At 35.1% G+C, this 24,332-nt stretch overlaps 1 protein-coding gene and 2 pseudogenes across 1 annotated transcript; 1 reads left to right on the top strand and 2 right to left on the bottom strand.

Annotated features, from left to right (window-relative positions):
• Nucleotides 1-1,747: 1,747 nt before the first annotated feature.
• Nucleotides 1,748-5,308, bottom strand: LOC144357796 (uncharacterized; annotated as a pseudogene).
• LOC144357797 (zinc finger MYM-type protein 2-like) lies at nt 5,122-6,944 on the bottom strand (annotated as a pseudogene).
• A 14,741-nt stretch (nt 6,945-21,685) lies between these two features.
• On the top strand, nt 21,686-23,957 carry LOC144357790 (uncharacterized). Its single transcript, XM_085492828.1, has 6 exons — nt 21,686-21,719; nt 22,482-22,589; nt 22,671-22,734; nt 22,963-23,097; nt 23,270-23,386; nt 23,777-23,957. The coding sequence occupies exons 1-6, from the start codon at nt 21,693-21,695 to the stop codon at nt 23,785-23,787; spliced, it is 462 nt and encodes a 153-aa protein (XP_085348954.1). The 5' UTR covers nt 21,686-21,692; the 3' UTR covers nt 23,788-23,957.
• The last annotated feature ends 375 nt before the right edge of the window (nt 23,958-24,332 follow it).

Here is a 24,332-nt window from a genome sequence, read left to right as displayed (position 1 = left end):
TATACACCACCTGCTATGTACAACGAGGTAAGGAATTGTAAATACATATTTTGGTTAATTAATTAATTGGCGTTGTGTGAATCATTCAGTCCTTGTAAAACGGGATTTACTATTAAACGCAGGTACACCTAGCACCAGAAACAAGGGAATTGATCACTCCCAAAAATGCTAAGGCCATTTTATAAATGTTGGCCTTGAAAATGAATGCCCTCGCAACTTTGCAAAAATTAAGTGATTTTTTATTTAATTTTATTATAGGAATTTACAGAATTTGCCGTAAAGGTTCTTGAGGTTAACGAGAGTATTACATGGACAATCTCATGTTGCAAAGTCATCAAAATCAAGCTGACAAAAATAAAATTTACAACAAATAATGATAATTATGCAAACCGTAAAGATAGTGATACAAACCTCAGATCACAGATTGTTATTGTCAAACGACATAAATATAACCTGGTTCTTATTGACAATAAGGAATATGTACTTTTTTCGGAAGTGGGACTTCACGGGTGAAGTGTCTGACCTGAAGTCGTTCTCTTAGCAATGCATCTTCAGATTACAATCCCTCAGAGTCTCTATACACACACTGCCCTTTAAAGTCATGGGTTATGGGTATTCCTTGACAAAACAAGCCGTACTCGAACGGGGTTTTAGGAAGATTACGGGCGACTCAATACCAGTACGTTTAATATAAGACCCAGACAACTTGTTTGATGCTCAAGCCATTGCTGTGGATTTTGATGTTGGGTTTGCTTTGCAGAAATAGGTTATTTACAGGGAGAATTGACAAAATATGTACACCCTTTTTTACAAGCCAATAATATAACATAATAATATGTTGTTGTAGATAATATAAAGTTTCGAACTACCGAATTTTTTTTTATGCCAATAAGTATAACACGGACTGGCAGTCAGTGATACTTCGGAAAAGTCTGACAGTAAGATAGCCTATATATATTGTATACATTAAATAATTTGCTTTTAGATTTGTTTTTAAACAAATTTTGCTATCGTTTGTTTTCTTGTATTGATATTTGATGACCTTTCACAAATGAGTGAAAAACTTAGTCCTATGAATTTTGTTTTGTCAATACAATCACAGAACCAGTGGTGTCCTATTCAAAAACCTGGTTTTGCAAGCACCATGTGCAATCAGATTAAAATCTGATGTATTGTACGGCGTGTATTTCATATTACTTTTTTTTAATTATTCCGTAACGTACTTGTGATTCGGCATTCACAATTACCAAAACTTTGAAAAAAAACTATCAACAAATAAAATAAGAAAAAAAAATTAAAAAAGCCAAATCTAGAATCTTATTTTAATCAGATTGGCTTCATGTGTTGACAAAATGAAATAATTCCCTCATACTTCACGTGATTTGTTATGAATACAACTGGTTGTCAATTTTCTGGTTGTGCAGTTCAATTGCACCCACGAAAACCAAAATTAAGAGTCGGGGGGCAAGTTATTCCTTGTACACTTCTTTCAATATTCCTGGAAGTGAACCTAAGTTGCAGACTATTGTGTTTGAGTGGTGGTGAAAAGATTAATGAATATTTGATTACAATATCATTCGTGCAAGTTCTTTCAATGGAATGATGCATTGTTAGGTTTAATGTATACATACATAAATAAATAAATAGACTTTACAAACAAAATATATAACTATACATGTTTTCATATTAATTTTTCAGGTCCACAGGCAGTGATGCTGTAAAAACACAAACTATTATTATGTGATGGGAGTGGTCTCAATTAAATCTTAAAGGTGGCGATGGTAGGGCTTCCGGCAGATTATGAAATTGCGCTGTCACTGTCAATGAACCACGCTGGGGTAGAGATGCCCAATTGGCTTGAAACATTCCAGCATCTGATCTTCAGTTCAGGTTAACTTTATCTAACCGCTCCATCCCATATTTAGATGGCTGGTTAAAGCTTGAAAGAAGGCCAATTGTGAAGCGCTCATCTGAACTGGTCCAATAATAGAAGGCAGATCAGGGTCAACTCGTTTTGAAAATTCGTTGCATATTTTCCTGTAAAAACATTCAAGCTGACATAACAGGTTGAAAAAATAAATGGTTGTCAACATGAAAAGATAATGGGAACCTACTTATCAGCTTTCTAGCTGTTGGTGTTGGCGCATAAATATACACGATTCCCTTCTAATACAGACAATTAGTTTTCATGTACACATGCCAGGGCATCCAATCTTGTCTATTTTCTGTTTTGATTAGTGGTGGTGTCTGAAATTAATTCGTTTGTATCTTACCTGTAATTATCTGTAAACGTTTTGTGATCACAAATCCTTCCCAATAACGTGCATTATGAAAAAGAATCCTTCAACATCATCCGATGTTCCAGCTCTAAGATGTTCTGGAGGCAACTGTGTAGCTCTGCCTTCTGATCGTCTTCTTTCTGCACTGTCAGCATCCTTTATTCTATGTTTTTGTCATATTACCCCAAACCCTGCAAATGGAAGTGTGCATGGAATCATGTGAAGAAACTGTGCATTGCCGTGTGATAACTGCCATAAAGGTGATTGACAGGTCATACTTGTTTTTTAAACATTGGAAGGACAGTTGGAATCTACCAGGTGTGCTTGTGATTTACATAACAAAGGCTGTTTACAACTTTGGAAGGACAATTGGAATCTACCAGGTGTGCTGTTATTTGAATAACGAAGGATGTTTATGATCTACTGAGTTGCTACGTGACAAAGCTGCTAGCAAGATCGCATTCTGATTGGCTCATGTGGGAACCTAGGTGGTGTTACTGAATCTGGGCCATTTATGCCTATAAATTTGACAGACTGAGGACAGCTGTGGTCCATCATTTCAACTTAGTATCCTGTGTGTTGCTGCTACGATATTTATTGTACGACAAGTGATACAGGCTACAACCATTCATCCATTCAAAACCGCGTTCCTCTGCAAGCAAGATTCCTGTATGTCTTCGTTGTGTTGCTGAAGCCATTGACTGTTGTCCATTTCTACATCCTAGAACTGTGAGTTATCACCGATGCACACTTCCCTAAGCAATACCCTATTTTAGTGACTTTATTCATTGTATTTTTCTGTGCATTATTTCTTGTAATTATTTTGAGAAGTATTAAAGCAAGGAACTTTATTTTGGTGTATGTGTATTTCATTTCCAGTACTATTGTAGCAGTGAAAGAACCCCTGTCCAGTGTGAGTTCTGTGGGTTCCCACAGCGATAATCAGGCCTTACACTGTGACATGCACTTTCAACAACGCCAAATATAACTTCCCTTGTCATTCCTCTTATACCTTTAATTACCCTGCATTAAATATTTGATATGTGTAGTGCCAAGACTACAAAAACATGATCGTAACCAACACGTGCCTTCTTTTGATTTTTTTTAAGATAGAAAACAACTGAAAGATTATTTTTATTACAGGTTGGTCATGACTATAGGTATATACATGTGTATACCTGATTCATTGTTGAATAGTCTTTCATGTAGACATGACAGGGCATCCAATCATCTGATATATAGTTCAACATATCGCGATTATATGCAGCTCTTGTATCTTCGGTTAACCCGTGCCCATATGTTGCTTTATGCCAATTAGCAATAATTTGCACAAAAGGAAACTCAGCATGGTATCCTTCTTCCTAAAAAAAATTGCTACAGCGGGGGATGATAGTTTTTCTGACTCCACAACACTTTGCTTGTGTTTACCGGTCTATGTTGTGCATGCGAGGCCTGCACGATTAAGTCAATTCCACCAACAATTCTTACCTGTGTTAGAACTGTTTAAAGCTTTAATATTAGGAATTGATCCTGAACGAATACATTGTCCTATTCTTGTCATCAAATGCCCATGGTCTTCACGGTCCTGGTGGTATTCATTAATATCTTCATCATATTCTGGTACATACAGATGGTGAATGAAGTCGATACCATGCTGTTCCCACTCTCTTACTTTCAATCGAAATATATATATATTGCCAACAGGGATTGGAGGCAGTCATTCCTAGACTCAACCTTGCCTGATAATTATATTAGCATTTTTTGCTTGTCTACAGTAATTTATGTATGGTAATATCAGCAGCATGCAGGCTAATATGTACCATACTCAGAAGCAGATTTAAGATACAGTCACAAATTGAATACATCTGGTGGTGATCAACCCAAAGGAATGTACATATTAAAAAAAAAATGAATATATCGACATAAAGTAAACCTATCTGTTAGAAGTCCACCAAAGATACCAACAAGTTTTCAAAGCAAAAAATTAAAAATGGAAAATCAGTAATATCATAAAGCCTCACTTGACTTGGACAAAAGTGAAGCTCATTTTCATACATGTAGACGTTGATTAGTATCTAATCTGTGAGACAAAGGGTTTAAACAAATCAAACAATGGTCAGAGTCAGTAATTAAGTGACTATGCCCACCTGATACCAAAGGTCTTATATCATACGAAGCTGGAAAGTATTTCCGTTTCTATATATGTATATATGTTTGTTCAAAGCTGCTATTATTTGTCATAAATGCAACAATCCAGATTACATCTTCAATGCGTACTGCTGGATGATAAAGGATTGGACTTGGTATATCTATACAATTGAATCATAGATGACAACAATTTATGCACACATATTTAATCAGAGGTGACTTCATTAGATGGACAATAGAGTAACTCACATAATTCAGTTTAAAATATTTCATAATATTGGTAACGGGTGTTGATATGGTCTTCATTTTGGCTTCCATACTTAATTGGATAATGGAAACTGGCCATACACTTCATTTAGTGTATAGGGAATTGAATTCACCATAAGTCACAAACCCTGCAAATAAATCATACAAACAATGCGAAGCAGCCTCCATCTTCAGAAATACACTCTTTGTATATTCTTTCATGCTATTTTTGATCTTCTTCAATGCGTAGGGGTATGTTAGAGCTGGGTATTGTTCCATTCCAACATGTCAATAACCTGATTTACAACACTCTACATGGCTCAACTCTTTATTCACACAGGACATTCTGAGAACTATTGCATCCATCTGCATTCATGTTTACTTTGTGACCCGTGGGCGGGCAATATCTGGATATTGCCCGCCCACAAGTACAAATACACAAAACTCGTTATGCAAGAAAAATCTAGTTTACTTTTAATACATGCTGGAAATTTACAGTCGACCTAATTTTGATAAATTTTCATAGAAAAACTCCCATTTTCAGGAATAACCACTTCTACGTGTATAGATTTATTACGGCTCTTTTCTTTCTTTGTAATTCCAATACTTTCGCCTTCCATTATTCTGTCGGACATTTTCGTTGACTGACTTGATTCAGAATCAGATGTTTTTAGTTTTTTTTGGATGTATCTTCTTGTAGGACCTTGCTCACAACAAATTGTTGCTCGATGCTTGTATACTGTAAAGATACGAACAGAAAATCAGTATTAGCAATTTGTGAACTTATCAATATTGTTATATCTTTACAAAATAGCTCCAAGGCCTGAACACAATACTGTATCGGCCACGATCACAATAATATATAGTTTTGCCTTAACAATGAATCTTTCACAAATGAACAAATTGGCACCTATTGTCCGCCGCACTGTGTATAGGTTTTGTTTTGATTCTTTGAGGGAGAATCATACTATACTGTCGATTTTATTTGCCAACACCTGGTGACAATGTATTCGCTGATTGGCTACTTGAATTTCGCATATGGTTCTGCAATTTCATTGACAAATCGCCGTGAGTACGATAATCAAATGTGTTTACTAAGTAAATTGACGACTTTTGTTTTCAACTACACTTATTTAGTTTGCCAGGTGTAGGGCTTATGGGCTGAATTTAAATTAAAAGAATTTACCTTGTACGATCTTATAGCAGAGCTTCGGTGACCCGTTTTTTTTCAGCGATAAGTTGTTCATCCACTTTATCACTGTACAAACGTGTGGCTGCAGCTGCTCGCAAACTGTGATTGGTATAATATCCATTTTCACACAGTCTTCCCACTGTCTTTGCAAGCATGTTTTTTCCAATAGGTGTGGTCGAATACCAACAACTCGCTTTTATTTGTCGGGCTGGTTGCACATAGTACGCTTGTTCTGGTCGATCTGGTGGACTAAATAATAAAGTGAAATGTTATTTAAACGAAATTATTGCACCATTATATAGCAGAAGGACGAGTTTATTCTTAGTAAAATTGGATAGTATTATAACTTACCAGAGTTTGTTGTAGATATCATATAAGCGTACAATGCATCTCTCTTTGTTAGCATTTTCGAAGGCGGTAGTTACTTTTCGCTGTACTTTCCTACATGCCAATCCTCCACTGTTTGTTTTGGACACGTCCTCTGTGTATTCTAGATAATGTTTGCCTAACGAATCTCAATATTTTTTACAAATTTGGCCAGGGCGTAAATTTCTTTGTTCTTGACCTCCACGCAAAGCAAGATGTATGCCAAATAAAACCACTTGGGCATCCAATAATGTCTGTGCAGTATAATATCCAATCAACTTCTGCTTCCAAAATATGTCCTCATCAGCCAAAGTTAAAACTTGTGCCTGACGTTTCTGAATACATATTCCTGTGGCGCATCTAATTTTCATAACACAATCTAAACTATCTTGGAGTTGTTTAAACGATGGGTCATTCAAAATGCGATAGCATTTACCTTTAACCGACAAATGGTTTTGAATGTTCATTACTAGTTCATACAAAGTTTGACCAGGGTAATCACTCTCATATTTCTTTTTCATTTCAGAAACGAACCGAGCCAAGGAATAATTTAGTTAGTCTTTCGTCATCAACTCTAATTCTGGCTTAATAGCACTTATATTCGGAGTCGAGTTCAATGAAAACATATTTCTCTCCTTCTGCCAAAATTTAAATGTATTCACGGCCCAGTTGTTCTTGTACAGAGTATTTTTAGGAATTCTATCAAGTGCCATTTTTTGTATTTCGCTGTCACTTTTTATGTTTATGGTTTCCCAAAACCCCAATTTGCAAATAAATTGCATTCAACAACAACTGTGATGAAAGGCATTTTTAGCACACTTGTATTGAACGCTGACGAACAAATAAGTCAGTGTCAAAACATCTATATTATATTAATATGCAAACATTTTCAACCAGAAAGATATAATTTGTCCGGAACAATCATTCGCACTGCTTTTAATATCATTCATAACCAGATATATATTCTGAATGTAGTTTATACATGTACATTATACAAATCTGGCTGGCTGAATGTTTACTGAAACCATTCTTACAAATGCGTCGTGTCAAAGTACTTCTAGATATGCCAGCTACGTTTACTTTAGCCTATAGATTGGAAACAAACTTGATTAGATCCACAACATGCGTAATTTTCATATTGAGATAAATTATAAATGAAGTATTTTTAAAATACAACAGTGTACCATCACAATCTTTGTATCTTCATTCAAATTGCAGATGTTAATTTCAAAAGAGAGTGATCACTTCACTGGCCCAAGTCAACCCCCAGAAGAGCCAATTATCATGTTCCTACTCCATACCATTTTAGCAAATCTCCCCTAATCACTCGCGATACCTTGTTTATCGCGACATGAGGTATTTTAGACTCCAATGTTATTTTCCAAAAGCATGGCCTGAAATCAGGCATTTGTTGAATATACAGTTTACATACCTTCAATGGGTCTCATTCTTTCCGCCCACACCTTCCCGTCTCAGGATAAATGCCATGCACACCTGGCATATCACAAATATTAGCATCATCTATCTCTTTCTCTTTAGCTGAAGTTAGTATTCCAATTAAAGTTTTCACCGGACAATGACCCCTTTTAATGAATAAGTGGAACATTGTTCGGTTATTGATACTGCAACATATTGAATGAAGAAAGTACAATGGGAGTATCATTCGGCATTTAGTGAAAGTCCATGTGACAGTGTTCTGTCATAGTGCATGCTTTGCATTATCTTCACAATAACCCTATTATTATACATCTTCCTGATCCAACAGTTTGGTGTTGAATGCTCAGAACTGAGAAAAGTCGTGGTCATCTCGGAAATATTTTGTAATTATTTCACATTTCAATACGGTAGGATGTAGATACCCCATGCCCAATACCAAAAAAATTGAACTCCTTTATTGAGATACGGCAACTGATGTTTAATGATATAACAGAATATCACGAGTAACTCACCAGTATCATCCAGTGAGTGACAACTTAATTGAAGTATGATTCAAATAGCACAGTTCATAGTTTAATAATAACTACACAAATTATAATTGTGAGTCCCCTTAAAATAAATAAATAAAATAAAGTCCAGTAGCTTATTTACCTCTTTTTCAGTACTATACAGCTCAACTTCATTTGCATTATTATCCAGTGGAGAATCGTTTACATTATCATTTGATATATCTAGGTTTCTCTGGTTACTAAAATTAAGCTCCATTATTTCCCACTCCTGATTGATGTCATTTTTACAGTGTTGCTCAATATCACATGATTACATTACAGTAGCAAGTATATCTGTATCCATGTCTTCCACATTGACATTTAATGATTGTCACATGTATCACCAACTTCAGAAGTATCTGATGCTTGCGTCTCACTAGAATCTTCATAATTCCACATTGGTACACGATGAAGAGACAACCACTTGTAAGTATAAGTATACATTGTCTCAATGTATTGTTGATAAATTTCTGGACTCTTGCACTGCTCAGCATTATTAACAGCAAAGAACTTAATGTTGTCGCGATTATGATGATTATGCCAACATTGGCCAGGGCATTCGGTCAATGGCATTCTGTTATATCTGAAATTTTCTCTGAATTGCAGAGACTGGACTAAATTTTCCTGCTTTTGATTTTACAACTCTGAAATACCATTCATCGCTAGGGATAGAAAACTACCAGTTACAAAGTGTGAAGGTACTTCAGAAAATTCAGCCATCATGCAGAGTCTGAAGATCTGTGATAGCAAGCTTACTCTCTGTCGTTGACTCAACATTGAGAATTTGCCAAGTGTATTCTCAAAATACTCCCCAGGCGTTGATGGTGTTGATGATTTTCCCGTTGGGCTGAAAATAGCCACAGGTGAATTAACATCTACTGGTATTTTGTTTAGAGGAGTACCGGTAGATTGAATATTGGAGTAATCACAGAAGAATTAAAAACCTCTTCCGCCTCTGACACACTTGCAAATCTTGTCCTAAGTTGTTTAGTGCACCGACTCCTGCAAGCCTGCCATGTTAAAAAAATTAAAAAGACAGGTAGTGTAAACTTCAAATACTGAAAGAACAAGTAACCTGTAGAATGCTGTGTGGGTAATATTTGCAGCAAATAGTTACCAAACAATGAGAAATCTATAGGATTGGACATACTTCTGAGCTGGCATAGTTCAAGCCTGCCTTACCGGTGCTTATACCAGGATTTAGTTACAACTTTATGTTCCAACTAAGACAACTAATAATTTGCATTTCCTAATATGGTAGGATGAAAATACCTTGTAAAATACCGCAAAATTACGGCACTCTGTAACTTAACGGTAACAGATGTATAATAACAAAATGTATGAAATTAAAAAGAAATACATGACGCACATTACATCAAATTTTAATCAGATGGGTTTAAATCAGGATATTACTGTCTGGGTGGACAATTAAGTGTCGCATGTCACGGACACTTTTATAATTCTTTGTGATTGCGTACATTGAATTGTGGTATCTGTCTGTACACATGCTGCATACATTGATCAAATCAGTGCACTTATACATAGTGTTAACAATGAGACAAGTGCGATATATACGGATGGCACTGCTAATATCGACATTGCCATATCCCCCATGAATGGAAGGAATGTACTTTCCAGCGATATGCTTACACAACGAGACGTCAATTCGGCCATCAGTAATATTGGTTGCCAGTTACAAGGGAGGCTCCACATTTTGCGGTGAACTCTTTAACCAGAATCCGAATATGTGTTACTTTTTCGAGCCATTATTTGATACACAAGATGAGCCACGTCAACTCTAAAAGAGCTGTATAACTGTAGGTTTCCGGATTACTACTTCTCACTAACGAAATCGAAGATCAACTGTTTCAAAGAAATTTGTCATCGAAGATTTAGCTGCCAAAGAACTGTATTGTCCGAATTTGTTCAGGGTTGTAACAAATATAACTACATAGCAATGGAAGTATTTCGTCTCCAATCACTGGGAGTGTTAAAACCAATAGATTTGAAAATTATTCACCTCACCCGTGTTCCAAGAGGAATTGGGACGTTCGGCGGCGAGAAATAATCGACAAACAAGGAGACTTAATCAAACACGTTGCACGTGATTGTAAACATGTGCTTGACATGATATCATATGCTAAACATCTACCAGCATGGTTGAATGGTCGCTAAAAACTTGTTAGATACGAGGACTTCGCGTCCGATCCAATCGCAATGGCTGAAGATGTAGAATACTGTGTGGGTAATATTTTTATATTGATTTTTGTTGTATTTACAGCAAATAGTTACCAAACAATGAGAAACATCTCAGCTGGCTTCACATGCATTGTGTAAGCCAGCCTAACCGGTGCTTATACCAGGATTTAGTTACAGCACCTAGACGGTCTGTGGTTACAACTTCATGTTCCGAGTAATCACAAGAAATTGACATTACAGTAGAAAATAAAAGACTGGCACTCCTATGCAATTAATAGCAAGTGAAATTCCTGGAATTGAAACATAGATTTTGATGTCACTGATGTAGGCAATGGTTAACTTGGCATAAAGACGAGGTAGTTTATTTAATAAGTGTTGAACTAGAGGCTGACATTATAATTACATTCGTTGTCATATAATTTGTTTATTTCAATTTCTCCTTAAGTCACATAGAATACACTGGTGAAAGGATGTTTTGAGGGTGTAGTGTATATGGAGGGGTAGGTGTTCATTTCCAACTCTCATGAAGTTACATAGAATTTAATTTTCAGGCATTACGTGTGGATCTAATTTTCACTGTGCTGTGTCACGTCTCAATAGAGTATAGGGGAAATGACATTTTCACTAGAATTTATTTTAGCGGAAAAATGTTTTCAGTGAAAATGAAGTATTCCCCAGTACTACTTAGGGGGCGTTTTAGGGTCAAAAGGTATATTTGGGTATCAAAATGACAATTGTTAGTTTACATTAGTAGTCACATACAAGTACAAATAATGAAGAAACTAAGAGTTTTAAATGTAAAATTTTATTTGTGAGTGGAAAAATAAAAATCTTTTATAATAATGATTAACACCGACAGTTTGCAAAGTGTTCGCAACTGACAAAATATTGAATAAATATTTAATATCCGACTTCAAACTGAAAGTAAGACTGAGTGAATTTTCTTATGTATATTCAAGTGAGATACTGCACATAGTATAGTATAAAATATATTTTTTGAAAAAGGAAATGATAATTTTTTGATAAAAATTGGAAGACAATACCACTTGAAAGGTTTAACAAGTCTTTGAGGTTAAACTTTTCAAGGTATTGCAGCACAATGTACAAGGTAATGAGTGAGTGATAAGAACTCGTTAGATAAGGCCAGAGAGGATATTTACCGGTAATACTAATCCTGAGTGAAAAAATAAATAGTAAAAAGCGAAAAGGATTGTCATATATAACAATGGTAAAGAAATGATAATATTTTGAAACCGTATTTACCCTATTAGCAGCGCATGTGCTTACGTAATTTGACTAAAGTATTTGTATAGTCAAAATACAATATTTAGTTAGTACATAACATAATAGAAAACGACCTTAGCAATGGTAAAACTAGGACATCCTGATATATATTTTTTGGGGAAATAACATTTTCAACTTCCCAGCAGAAGCACCATTTTAAAAATAAAGTAAACATTGGACAGTTTATTAAATTGTAGAGCATTTCATTATTAATTCACCTAACATTATAATACTGCAGCAATGCTGGGCCTTCCAGAAGAACGCTACATATTGCATATTCAGTACAAACCCTCTCTATGACATAGTTCACTGCCCCGCCAAAAATGAAATCAGTAAATACATTAACGGGGGTTGCATGACACGATTGGTTGAAATAAATAAATTAATATTCATGTGCAACGAAAAACTCGTCTTTTCAGTAAAATTGTGCCAAAATGCTTTCCGATAGCACGCTACGAGCTGAAAAAATAAACGAAAAACTGATGTAAAAGTGCTTTTGAGACCCGGTTTTGATCAATACTGTTGAAAGTAACCACAGGTTTTCTTCTTTACCGTGGTCATAGCAAGTTACGAAATTCACGGAGAATGCAGAGGAACGTTTATATTTCACTCTAGTACTATTGTTCAGTAACTTTTATCAGTGACAAGTTACCTAATTAGTATGCATTTCGATAAACCACTATGTGTGTATGCGCAGTTTGAAATGTAACAATTTTGAACGCAATAAAATCACGCGTAGAACCACAGTCCGGACTGTGGTAGAACTCAGGTTCCAGCAAGAAATTGTGGCGTCAAACTAGTTGTCGGTTGATTTGGTTTGGAATAGACATAATTTTAGAGCCTGTTACTATGTGATGTTTACAAGTTTTGTTGAAGACTATTTTATCTCATTGTAAAAGGGACGTTGTTGCTTTGACGGACGACTGACTTCCATTCAGATCGAATGGCGCCCTCTCGTGCCAATCCCCCTGCCTTCACCATTATATTCAAACGAATCACGTGGTGCGCTGTTGCATTCTCCTTCAAACCCTGGATTCAACCATTAGGGGCGTTTCAGTAAAAAAAAAACATTGCAAAGCATGCAAATTCAACATTTTCAAACCAGTATACAAGAACAGAAAAGCTCAGCGATGCAAAAGAAAGATAGATATTACTTTTCAGTATACATATTTCTGTTGATACAATCCCTCACATATTCTACTCCCAATTATCCCTGCGTAAAATAGAATAGCCTCTTTCTGCATAAACATTCTGAGTAAAATCACGTGATAGGCTGTTAAAATTGGCTGTTACATACTCTTCCGGCGGTCTGAAAAATGTGTTTAATTAGCTCTCATTCAAGCAACAATGCAGATTTCCCAGAGGGAGTGAAACTGGTTCGATTCTGCCATTAAAAAATAGGGGTGTTTTCAGTAAAAAAACAAATAACCCTGGAGTGCACACAATACACTGAATTTCGGAACAAATCTCGCATTAGTTACAACAGCAGAATACCACAGAAATATCAGACGAAACATGAAAACACTACATATTGAATTTCAGCCTTAACCCAATTCTATTGCAATTTCAGGAATTAACCCCATATGTACAACAATTTGTCACCTCAGTATCACCCACTCTTGAAAACAAACTCTTAATACCACGCTGAAGCGTTTGGTAATAAATTTCTACACATAAATTCACCATTTGAAGTGAAATCTTGGATACAAGAGAAAACTATGCACAAGGAATTTAGTGAAGGACGTCCGAAGAGAAGTCGGCATTCAACTGCAACAGCCGAGTCGTGGAGGCATGTACTTAGCTACTCAGAGGTAGAGTTAATTCAATATATGTGTTCTGATACTATCAAAATGATGGAATATAAAATGCCGAGTTCAAAAAAATCAATTACAAAATCAATTTTACAAAGTATTCTGAGGAGACACTTCTCTGACGTTTCCATTGGGTATTATGTTTGTAACGAAGGGTAAATATTCCCGAACATGTTTTTTTTTAAAGTAACAAGGCCGTAGACAATTGACGGGAAATGATAGTCATTAGTCATTAAATTAGTAAAACGTTATACATGTTTACGTTATTTATTTGTCTGTTATTTAATTTTTGAATAAATATAATGAGATACAGAATATGAAATGCTTGATAGATGTAAATATTAATAATTTAGCTAGTTTGTAACAACAATGTTACGGAATGTTGTGTGTACGAAAAAACTATGCCTAACCAATGCATATTATGTAGTTATAGTGTAAGCACCAGCATAACTTGGATGATATATTTACCACAATTACCGAACAATGTTCATGTTTAAAACTTACTAAATGCCTGTTTTACAATTTTTGTTAAGGCCCAACTCAAATGAAGTAATATAAATATCCAAGTGTATCAGTCAAATATTAAGGATTGTTTGTGTACACACTACACTCTCTTATCATATTTCGTTTTACTATTTGGCTATGCAGTGCGGCAAATATGTATGTTCTTAGAGCACGTTTCGTAATTCAAAAACTAGCTGCATGTATTGACAAACTGAATAACACGCTATTATGCCTGTTCTTGGACAGAGACTTTCTTTTACTGTGCGCTATCACATCTAAATTATTTTATACCAGTGTATAATATGAGGTTATTACGAGAATACCTCCAAATATGCACGAAGACAGTACAGCTGGAGTATCGACCGACGGTGTACTGTCAGAGTGCATACTTTGAGGTATTCTCGTATTAATCTTATTATTATACATCTTTTCATTCCAATGATACATCATGGGAATGCCGAAATCCAAAAAGTTTAGAACAGAACCAGCGAACGTCATTGTGTGGAGTCCGGTCAAACCAACAGGGCTAGTTGTCTGAGGTTCCATGTAATCGCAAGAAATTACCATTACAATAGAAAACAAAAGACTGGCACTCCCATGTTAATAAAGAGCAAGTGCAATTCCTGATATTGAAACATTTCGTTAACATAGATTTTGAAGTCACTGATGTAAGCAATAGATAACTTGGCATAAGGACAAGGTAGTTAATTTAATTAGTGCTGAACTAGAGATTGGAATTGGAATTACTTTCTGTGAGCTTTGGGGTGGGTGGTGGGGGCGTTGTCATATAATTTGTTTATTTCAATCTCTCCTGAAGTTACATAGAATATTTGGGGAGTATAGTGTATATAATGGGTAGGGGTTGGTGTCATATAATTGTTTATTTCAGTTTCTCATGAAGTCGCATAGAATTTCACTTAATTCATTTTCACTGAAAAGTTTCCAGGCATTACGTGTGGATCTAATTTTCACTGATGTGTCAAGTCTCAAAATAGAGTATAGGGGAAATGTCATTTTCACTGGAATTTATTTTAGTGGAAAATTGTTTTCAGTGAAAGTGATGTATTCCGCAGTACTAGAAGGGGCGTTTCAGGGTCAAGGGGTATATTTGGGTATCAAAATGACATTTTACATTACTAGTCACATATACAAATACAATTAATGAAGAAACTAAGAGTTTTGAATGTAGCATTTTATTTCATTTATAAAAATAAAAATCTTTTATAATAATGATTAACACCAACAGTTTGCAAAGTGTTTGTAACTGACAAAATATTAGATGAATATTTAAAATATGAATTCAAACTGAAAGTAAGATTGAGTGAATATTCCTATGTAAATTCAAGTGAGATACTGCACATGGTATAGTATAAAATACATTTTTTGAATGAGGAAATGATAATTTCTTGATAAAAATTGAAAGACAATACCACTGAAAAGGATTAACAAGTCTATGAGGTTAAACTTACAAAGATATTACAGCACAATGTACATGATAATGAGCAAGTGATAAGAACTCATTAGATAAAGCTAGAGAGGATATTTCAAACTAATCATAAGTGAAAGGAAAATAGTTAAAAAAAATGAAAAGGATTGTCATATATAGTAATGTTAAAGAAGTGACAATATTTTGATACCGTATTTCCCCTATTAGTAGCGCATGTGCTTACGTAATTTGACAAAAGTATTTGTATAAAATACAATATTATCTTGTTCAAAATACAATATTATCTTCTTATTACAGCAGATATAAATATATCCTGGTACAGCTGTTATATTCTTTTCTCATCACCCACGGGAAATGTGAATAATTCTTTTAGCAACCGGAAAATAACATTTTCAATTGCCCAGCAGAGGCACCATCTTAAATATAAAATAAACATTGGACAGTTTATAATTCATTAAATTAGGAGAGCATTTCATTATTCACTTAACCGTATGATACTGCAGCAATGCTGGGCCTTCCAGGAGAAAGCTGCATATTGCACGTTTAGTACAAACCCTCTCTATGACACGGATCACCGCCCCGCTAAAAATGAAATCGGTGAATACATTATCCCTTTTTGAAAAATAAATCACTGCTTTCACCATTGTATTAAAAGGAATCATGTGGTGCGCTGTTACATTCTCCTTCAACACCCACGAAAAATGAAATATGGGAAGTAAGCCTACATTACACTTTCCTGAGTCGAACCTGAGATTCAACCATTAGGAGCGTTTCGGTGAAAAAAAACATTGCACAGTATACAAATTCAACATTTGCAAACCAGTATACTAAAACAGAAATGCTCAGCGATGCAAAATAAGGATAGATATTACTTTTCAGTATACTCATCTCTTTTGACACAATCCCTCACATAATCCACTCCCAATTATTCCTGTGTAAAATGGAATAGCCTCAATCCACGTAAATATTCTGAGTAAAATCACGTGATGAGCTGTTAAAATTGGCTGTTACACTGTTCAGCTGGTCTGGAAAATGTGTTAAATTAGCTCACATTCAAGCAACAATGCAGATTTCTCAGTAGGAGTGAAACAAGCGTGACTCTGTAATTAGAAAAAAAGGGGTGTTTTCAGCAAAAAAACAAATAACCATGGATGCATACAATACACTGAACTTCGAACCAAATCTCGCATTAGTTACAGCAGCAGATACCACAGCAATATCAGACGAAACATGAAAACACTACATATTGTATTTCAGTCTGGACCCTCTCTATTGCAATTCCAGGAATTACCCCCATAAGTACAACCATTTACCACTTTGGTATCACCAACTCCTGAAAACAAACTCTTAATACCACGCTGAAGCGTTTGGTAATGACCATGCCAAACCTGCATAGAACATTTATGTAGTAACATTATATAATTAACAATGATTGTGATAAGTGATAGCACTTTGGTGTGTAGACTGTAGTATATTGGATTCAATGAATATTATCTTAAGCACTAGCAATAATACGTCAGCTTGTTATTGTTAATTATATCCAGTAATCAGATACACATCAAACGATGCTTGCCTAAAGTAAGAAGAGATATACATAAAATTCACAAAACTTACACTCTCATTTCTCTTCTTTTGATACACTAGCTACAGCATCAGCACATTTACTTCAATAGTATTCACCTTTTGTGGCAGGCCATAGACTCTTGTCAACACAATACTACAATGCAATAAACTGTACCAATGCTGATTCTTCACCATATGTCCAATTTTGACTTGCCAGCACATGATACATTGCTTTACTATACATGTAAGCAAACAAGCAATAATGTAATGACGTAACCAACAAAAATCGAACGAGTTTTATGTAAAGAATCTTCTAATAGAGAATCAATAATACAATTTTAGTTATAAACAAATTTACCTTTTGAGAATCAAACAATACTTTTCTACAACGGGCAGGTTTACTGTCACTTTGAGGTAGGTGTACAGGTACCTTACATCGTTTTACCTGCCTAGGCGTCGGCGTGTTAGACTCAATAAACATTTATAATTAATTTGTCGGAGCTATCCCTTATTTTGCGTGCAGGTCCAGGTTGTAATGTCCTCCAATAAAAGGCCACAAATAATGAGCTTAAACACCAAATTAAAAAGGTGCGCCTATGGGGCCCACACATTTTTGGTCAGCAAATATACTAACGACAACAGAAATGTACGGCAGTGATTTGGAAAATACTGCCATTCGTGTGGAATGGCGATTCACATTTTGAAGATGCCATTGGCAAAAAATATAGTTATGCAAATATTAAACTAGTTTCACATCGGTATGCGGAAGCTTGCTATATATTCTTCCAAATAAAATACGAAAGACGATGATGAAAATGTTTACCTTTACAGCGGCACCAAATAAACTCAATGCTATGGTAACAAAACTCTGCTCGGGGCCGCCACTATACACGCAAAATAGGGAGTAAACCGGAAGTGACGTCGTGACGTACACCACCTTGTTGAGCATGTGAATATCACTGAATAAACGGCAGAGTAAATATGTCCTGCGAGCTTGGATTAAAGCGACGCTCATAAACGATACCTAATTGTAAAGCTTCACGTCACGGCACGTGTCCTCTCGGGCGCCGTGAATTCCTCAGAAAAAGGGTGTTTTATTTTGATTATTAAATCCAAGTAAGTACGTTACCTGTTTCCTAATTGTTTTTCGTTATATACAGTGATAAGTTATCTCCCATTTTTCTACGTAAGTATGTTCTGTAACATACTCAGTAGTGAAAAAATGTAATTCGACTGGAACTGCCTTAAGGTATTAATACATGTTTGCGGGCACTCGCTTGCCTAACAAATTGTTCATGTCTTTTTATATGTAGACAATGCTGACTACACACTGTTTAAAATTCGGAGCTCATCTGGATGTAAACATACTAAATCAATCTCATGGTAAATCCTGAAAAGTTTAATAATGCATATTTTCCAAACGCTCTGCCTAATTTACAAGGCTGTGTATTTATTTATGTATTTGAAAAAAAAATGTTCCAAAATCACAATTTTAGTTATTATGTTAAAATGAAATGATGGGTATTTTTCAATGGAGTAGTATTCAAATAAATGTTTGCATTCCCAAGTGCTGGAGCTCAATTGGCTTCAACAATCCCACCCTCCCTAACACTGCAAACAGTAATACATCATTCAACTTGAAAAACTAGTTCGGATAAGACAACCAACATCCACTTGGTAGAGGTAAGAAATATCCTTCGCACTACAGGTTCCAGAGTAAATCTGACATTTGAGAGTATATAATAAAGCCATCTAAGGGACTAATCTTCTCACTTTTATAGGAATCAGGTCTCATCGAATTGCTCCATCATATTAACAAAATATAATCTTGTTTAAATAATTTCTCGGGTTTTTGCAAGACAACAGCATGTGCTGTGAGAGTATACATGAATTAATTTGACATGCTACTTAGGCTTGGTTTCTGGGTTGGTGTAATCACTGGTAACACACTGGCAAATGCCATAACGCTTACAGAAAGTTTTAATGACAGTCATGTTAAGCGCGGCTCATGGTTCTTTGCTTTTCAATATTATCATCCCAATTGATCAGTACCAATCCACGTAGCCCTGGCGTCACAAATATTTGTGTTCCTTTGCTGGCTGCTGAATTATGTCTTTATTTGTTTAAAGTTAAATTTCCTTAGCAATTAGATGTGCTTTCCATCAATAATCCTAAAATTAGAGATATATATTCTATAATTCTCTCTTCTATTGGCTAAAACGAAAACTGTTTTACTTTGTGATATGTGAAAAGAACTGATTTCAAATAGTTAAATTAATGATTCCGTTCCATATTAATATGTCAACCATTAATTTTTATAGGTTTTCGTGATACCCCAACAAATTTATATTCTCTCTCTAGACACGTCATCAATAAAAAAAATATTTACCACAACTGATCATAAAATCCACCCATTGTTTATGCTGGTTGTACACATGTTTCAGATAGCAATAAACAGTTTTTATTCTCTAGTTTTATGAAGAGCATTTACAGTGTGTTGTTGGAAAATTAAAAAAATGCAGTGATAAAAATTAAAATAAAATTAAAAAAAAACTGCAATTGAAAAAGATCATACATTAGAATTGATATTAGTAATGTTGTGTCATTTGTTTAATTGTTTTAGGTTAAGCATGTAAATATTACTGTGTCACAGTGTAAGGCCTGCTTATTTCTAAACAGAGGGCTCCCACAGAACGCACACTGGACAGGGGGTTCTTTCACTGCTAGTATGGGGTAGACAAGACAATAGTACTGGAAATGAAATACACCAAAATATCGAGTTAAAGCTCCTGGATTTAATACCTCTCAAAATAATTACACGAAACAAAGCCCAGAAAAATAAAAATGAATAAATTCACTAAAATAGGTGATTGCTTAGGGAAGTGTGCATTGGTGATAACTCACAGTTCCAGGATGTAGAAATGGACAACGAAGAAATATAGGAGTCTTGCTTGCAGAGGAACGCTGTTATTCTGGAGAGCACCGCTGAAAGCAGGAGATAGCAGAGCAGTTCATACAAGTCTCACAGAATGGTGGTTGTCTCATAAGATCGTAGCAGCAACACACATGACACTAAGTTGAAATGATAGACCCCAACTGCCCAGATTCAGGGACACCACCTGGGTTTCCACATGAGCCAATCAGAATGTGATCCTGCTAGCAGCTGTGTCACGTATGCAACTCTGTAGATCGTAAACATCCTTTGTTATTCAAATAAGGGCACACCTGGTAGATTCCAATTGTCCTTCCAAAGTTGTAAACACCCTTTGTTGTGTGAATCACAAGCACACCTTGTAGATTCCAACTGTCCTTCCAGAGTTGAAAACAAGTGTGACCTGTCAATCACCTTCATGACAGTTATCACACGGCAATGCACACCGTTTCTTCCTATGATTCCTTGCACACTCCTCTTTGCAGGGTTTGAGGTAATATGACAAAAATATTGAGTACAGGATGTTGACACACTGAATAAACGACAGAGTAAATATATACTGCGAGCTTGGATTAAACCGACGCTTATAAACTATACCTAATGGTCAAGCTTCACATTACGGCACTTCTCCTCTCGGGACCATGCATTCCGCAGAAAAATTATGTGTTATTTTGATTATTAAAATCCAAGTAAGACCATCCCAATTGATCAGTACAAATCGACGAAGCCCTGGTGTTACAAAATAAATGTGTTCACTTGCTGGCTGATTTATTTTTGTTGTTGTATAAAGTGAAATTAATTTCTATAGAAATTAGTTTAAACAAAAAATGAAGAAGCCAAATCCTTTACTTTCAAATTCAGATATATTGATGATGTACTTTCCATCAAAAATCCTAAATTTAGTGACTTAATAATCTTTTTCTGCTAAAATATGCTACATTTTTTCTATAATTTCCTTGGTAATTGGACTAAGTGAATGTAATTTTTTATTTGCTAACATCTTCGTCATAAATATTGTATATATATATATATATGAAAAAACGGCCTAGTTTTGTAATATGTGACTTGAAATAGTTAAATTAATGATTCCATTCGTTAATAATGTTTTAACCATTAATTTCATAGGTTTTCATGACACCACAAAACATATACTATTCTCTATGTAGTTTAATCTTTTGAATTGAATGGTGTAGTAAAGTCTGTGTTCGATATGGCTAAACAGGCTGGAGACAACAGCTCGGTTGACCAAGCACACTTTATTTTTACTACTCGTACAAGGCTAACGACAGTCAATTAAATAGCCCAAGTACAGGCGGGAAAGTTTATTGTTACAAGAATGCGATTGGTAGATAAAGCTTATCATGATAGGACAGTTACGATAATAAGAATGTACACGATAGGCCGAAATTAATTATCTGCGATTGGATAACTATTTTTATCTAGAATCTGAGAGTACCATTAAGCTCGAAAATAGTTTGCAACAAAGTCCTCCCAACGAAGTTGTTAAAACTCCTTGATGAAAATTGTTTGGTGATCTCGAATTTCATATTAAACTATTTCACCAATGATTTGGTCATATTAGTTTCGTTTTGTTTCATTGATTTTAAGTAAAATTGTCATTGTGTGGCATTAGCACATGCGCATTGAATACTGTTTTGTATTGCCACACCCACTGCATATGGACTGACTTCTATAAATGACGTTTTTATTCTAACCAACTCTCAATTCTCCAGTTGATGTTGTTGGCGAGTCCACCTCTGCATGTAAGTATGGTATTATTGAACGTTTTTCTCAAACATTTTTGTGCATGTTTCATTTGTACAATATAATTCTGCATAATTCTGGAATATGATTGTTCATGCCGCAATTTTCTACGTTTGTGGAGTCACTGTCTGCTCGCTTGGTATGGGCGAATTGTGTTTGTTAAACGAACTCCATTTAGTATGCCCGATTCGGGTACACGTCGTAGTCTGTCACCTTTTAGAAAATAGCTTAACTGAAGTTGTGGTTACAAATTAGGTAACTTTCTGTAATTCCATCAATTTTAAGTTAGAACAGCTGTAGCATATTTGGTGCACAATGTTGTATGTTTGTTTTTTCTTTGAAATAATGATTTCTATAATTCGTTCACTGAAAACTACGTGACACTTGGCTGATTATGTGGTGTATTATCTTCAAATGTATTGCTTCTCTAAAATGTCATTTTTTCTCCCTTCTTCTTTGCCAACAAAGATATATCAAGCACGTAGTTTGGCGTGATCAATAAAGCAAGTTCAAACATTAACATTTCTATGTATTGTGCTAAAACCGATACGTTCTCCCGTCGAAAACCTGACCCGATTTAACACAAGCACATTTGCAATTGAAGTTTCTTTAAAAATCATAGTAATCAGTTAACAAATCCTAGACAGTTGAATTTGCCTTGACAATTAGTATGTGGAATACCTACATTGTTTTTGATCAACCACAGATATTACTTGATACATCATAATTTGTCTCGTCTATGTTTATTGTATTTATGACAGATTGTGTTCAGATTTCGTAGCTTTCTGAAAGTGGTCACGATGGCAAAGCCTCAAACAGTGTATTCCTTACTCGTAGTGTTGGCGATGTTTATACGTGCTATATACTCGGTAAGTGACTAATGATTCTTAGGAACTCTTCTTTTTGTGTTATATTTTGTATTGGTGATACGTATATCAATATTGTTTCAGGCTGAACCACCTGAGAATGCACAAACGTCTAAGACTAAAGAAGAAATCGAAGCAAAACGTGGATGTAAGTACAAATACATTTCAATCACTCAGTCTATAATGTTATTTAATGCATTACTGATATTAGAAATAACATGAACAGCGACAGGTTTTTATGATTGATGATGTTACTCATTGCCAGTCCAATATAATAATTGTTTCCATTGACAAATCTAGTTTACTTGATATACTTATTTAAATAATATGCTCCAATATACAAGTTTAAGTTTACGGGAGTGTGCTTTCTTCATAGTTGAAACCGTATCGTGTACTGACACCTGCTATCTCTCTAATGATAATATATGTGATGATGGTGGTGCAGGATCTTGGTACAATTATTGTGCCTATGGCACAGATTGTGCAGACTGTGGAGTAAGACATACTACTTGTAAGTCCAAAATATATGTTTATCGCTCATTCATAGTAATCATCAAAAATATACGATTTTAACATTAACAAACAGATCATTCTATGTGTCAGTTGCAACAATTATTAATGTGAGTGCAAAATCACACAAAATAACGATAGTCATTATTCTACTGTAACTTTTTCTTGTATAGTATGCAGTAATCAATGCTTTTTGCGCGGTGATGGTGAATGTGACGACGGGGGTGCTGGGTCCTTATGGAATATATGTGCATTAGGTACAGACTGCGATGACTGTGGACCAAGACCAAGTAAGTAGTTTGTTTATTTCACGTTCAATGTGTCGTCCGTTGTTGTGTATAAGATTGTCATAGTGTATATTGTTTCCCCTCAATTAAAATATGTGTTCAGTAACACAGAGATTTGTTTCAAGTGTTCATTAGCTTAGAATTGTTTTATTTACTGTTGTGTTAAATAAGTGAATACGATTTGGATAATAAAAACATGCCATTGTTCTGTAATAGCAGTTATGATATTTCATGCTTGGTACATGTCCTGTTTAACAGCAACATGAATGGATTTGACTAAATTAATATTAATGTATATTGTTTTGAAAGCTTGTGAAACTTCTTGTTGAAATATGACTTCTCGCCCTTTAATAATATACCCTGTATAATATTTAGTTTTTTTTGTTTTTGTAGTTGGATCATAAAAACGGTCAGAAAAGGAATCGAAACAATGAAATGTAGAAGAAAAAGCATGATATAAAAAAGGATAAAAATCCGTTAAATGTTGATAATATATTCGCATGTTAAAGTAGTTTAGTTGGGATAAGGGAATAAAGGTATAACAGTTCATCATTAAAAAACAAAACAAATAGTATTTTTATAATTGTATGTGTAATAATTGATCTCAGATCACTTCCTGTGACTGAAGTAAAATCCAAGCAACAATAGCCAACTATAATCCAAACAATCAATGTCAAAGGGCAATATTTACAAATCCGAGAACACACAGGGGACACACAAACAAAACAAACAACACACTGTCAAATCGGTGAGAGAGATGCATGGACCTTAAGGCACAACTCAAGAGGTGATGTCAGGTGTTTCGAAAAGAGTGAGCACATCGTGTTCCACATGTGGCACCCGCCATATATCTCTCTGAGTAACAATCGTGAATTTTAGGTCATCCTCGTGCAAGACAATTGACATCCAGCGCTTCTATTACCATCTGTTTCATAGAAACATGATACTT

Source organism: Saccoglossus kowalevskii, chromosome 18 (genome assembly GCF_978046115.1).
Source record: "Saccoglossus kowalevskii chromosome 18, keSacKowa6.1, whole genome shotgun sequence".
Classification (NCBI taxonomy): domain Eukaryota; kingdom Metazoa; phylum Hemichordata; class Enteropneusta; family Harrimaniidae; genus Saccoglossus; species Saccoglossus kowalevskii.
Note: the sequence above shows the minus strand (reverse complement) of the source record. Positions and strands in the feature narration are given on the sequence as shown.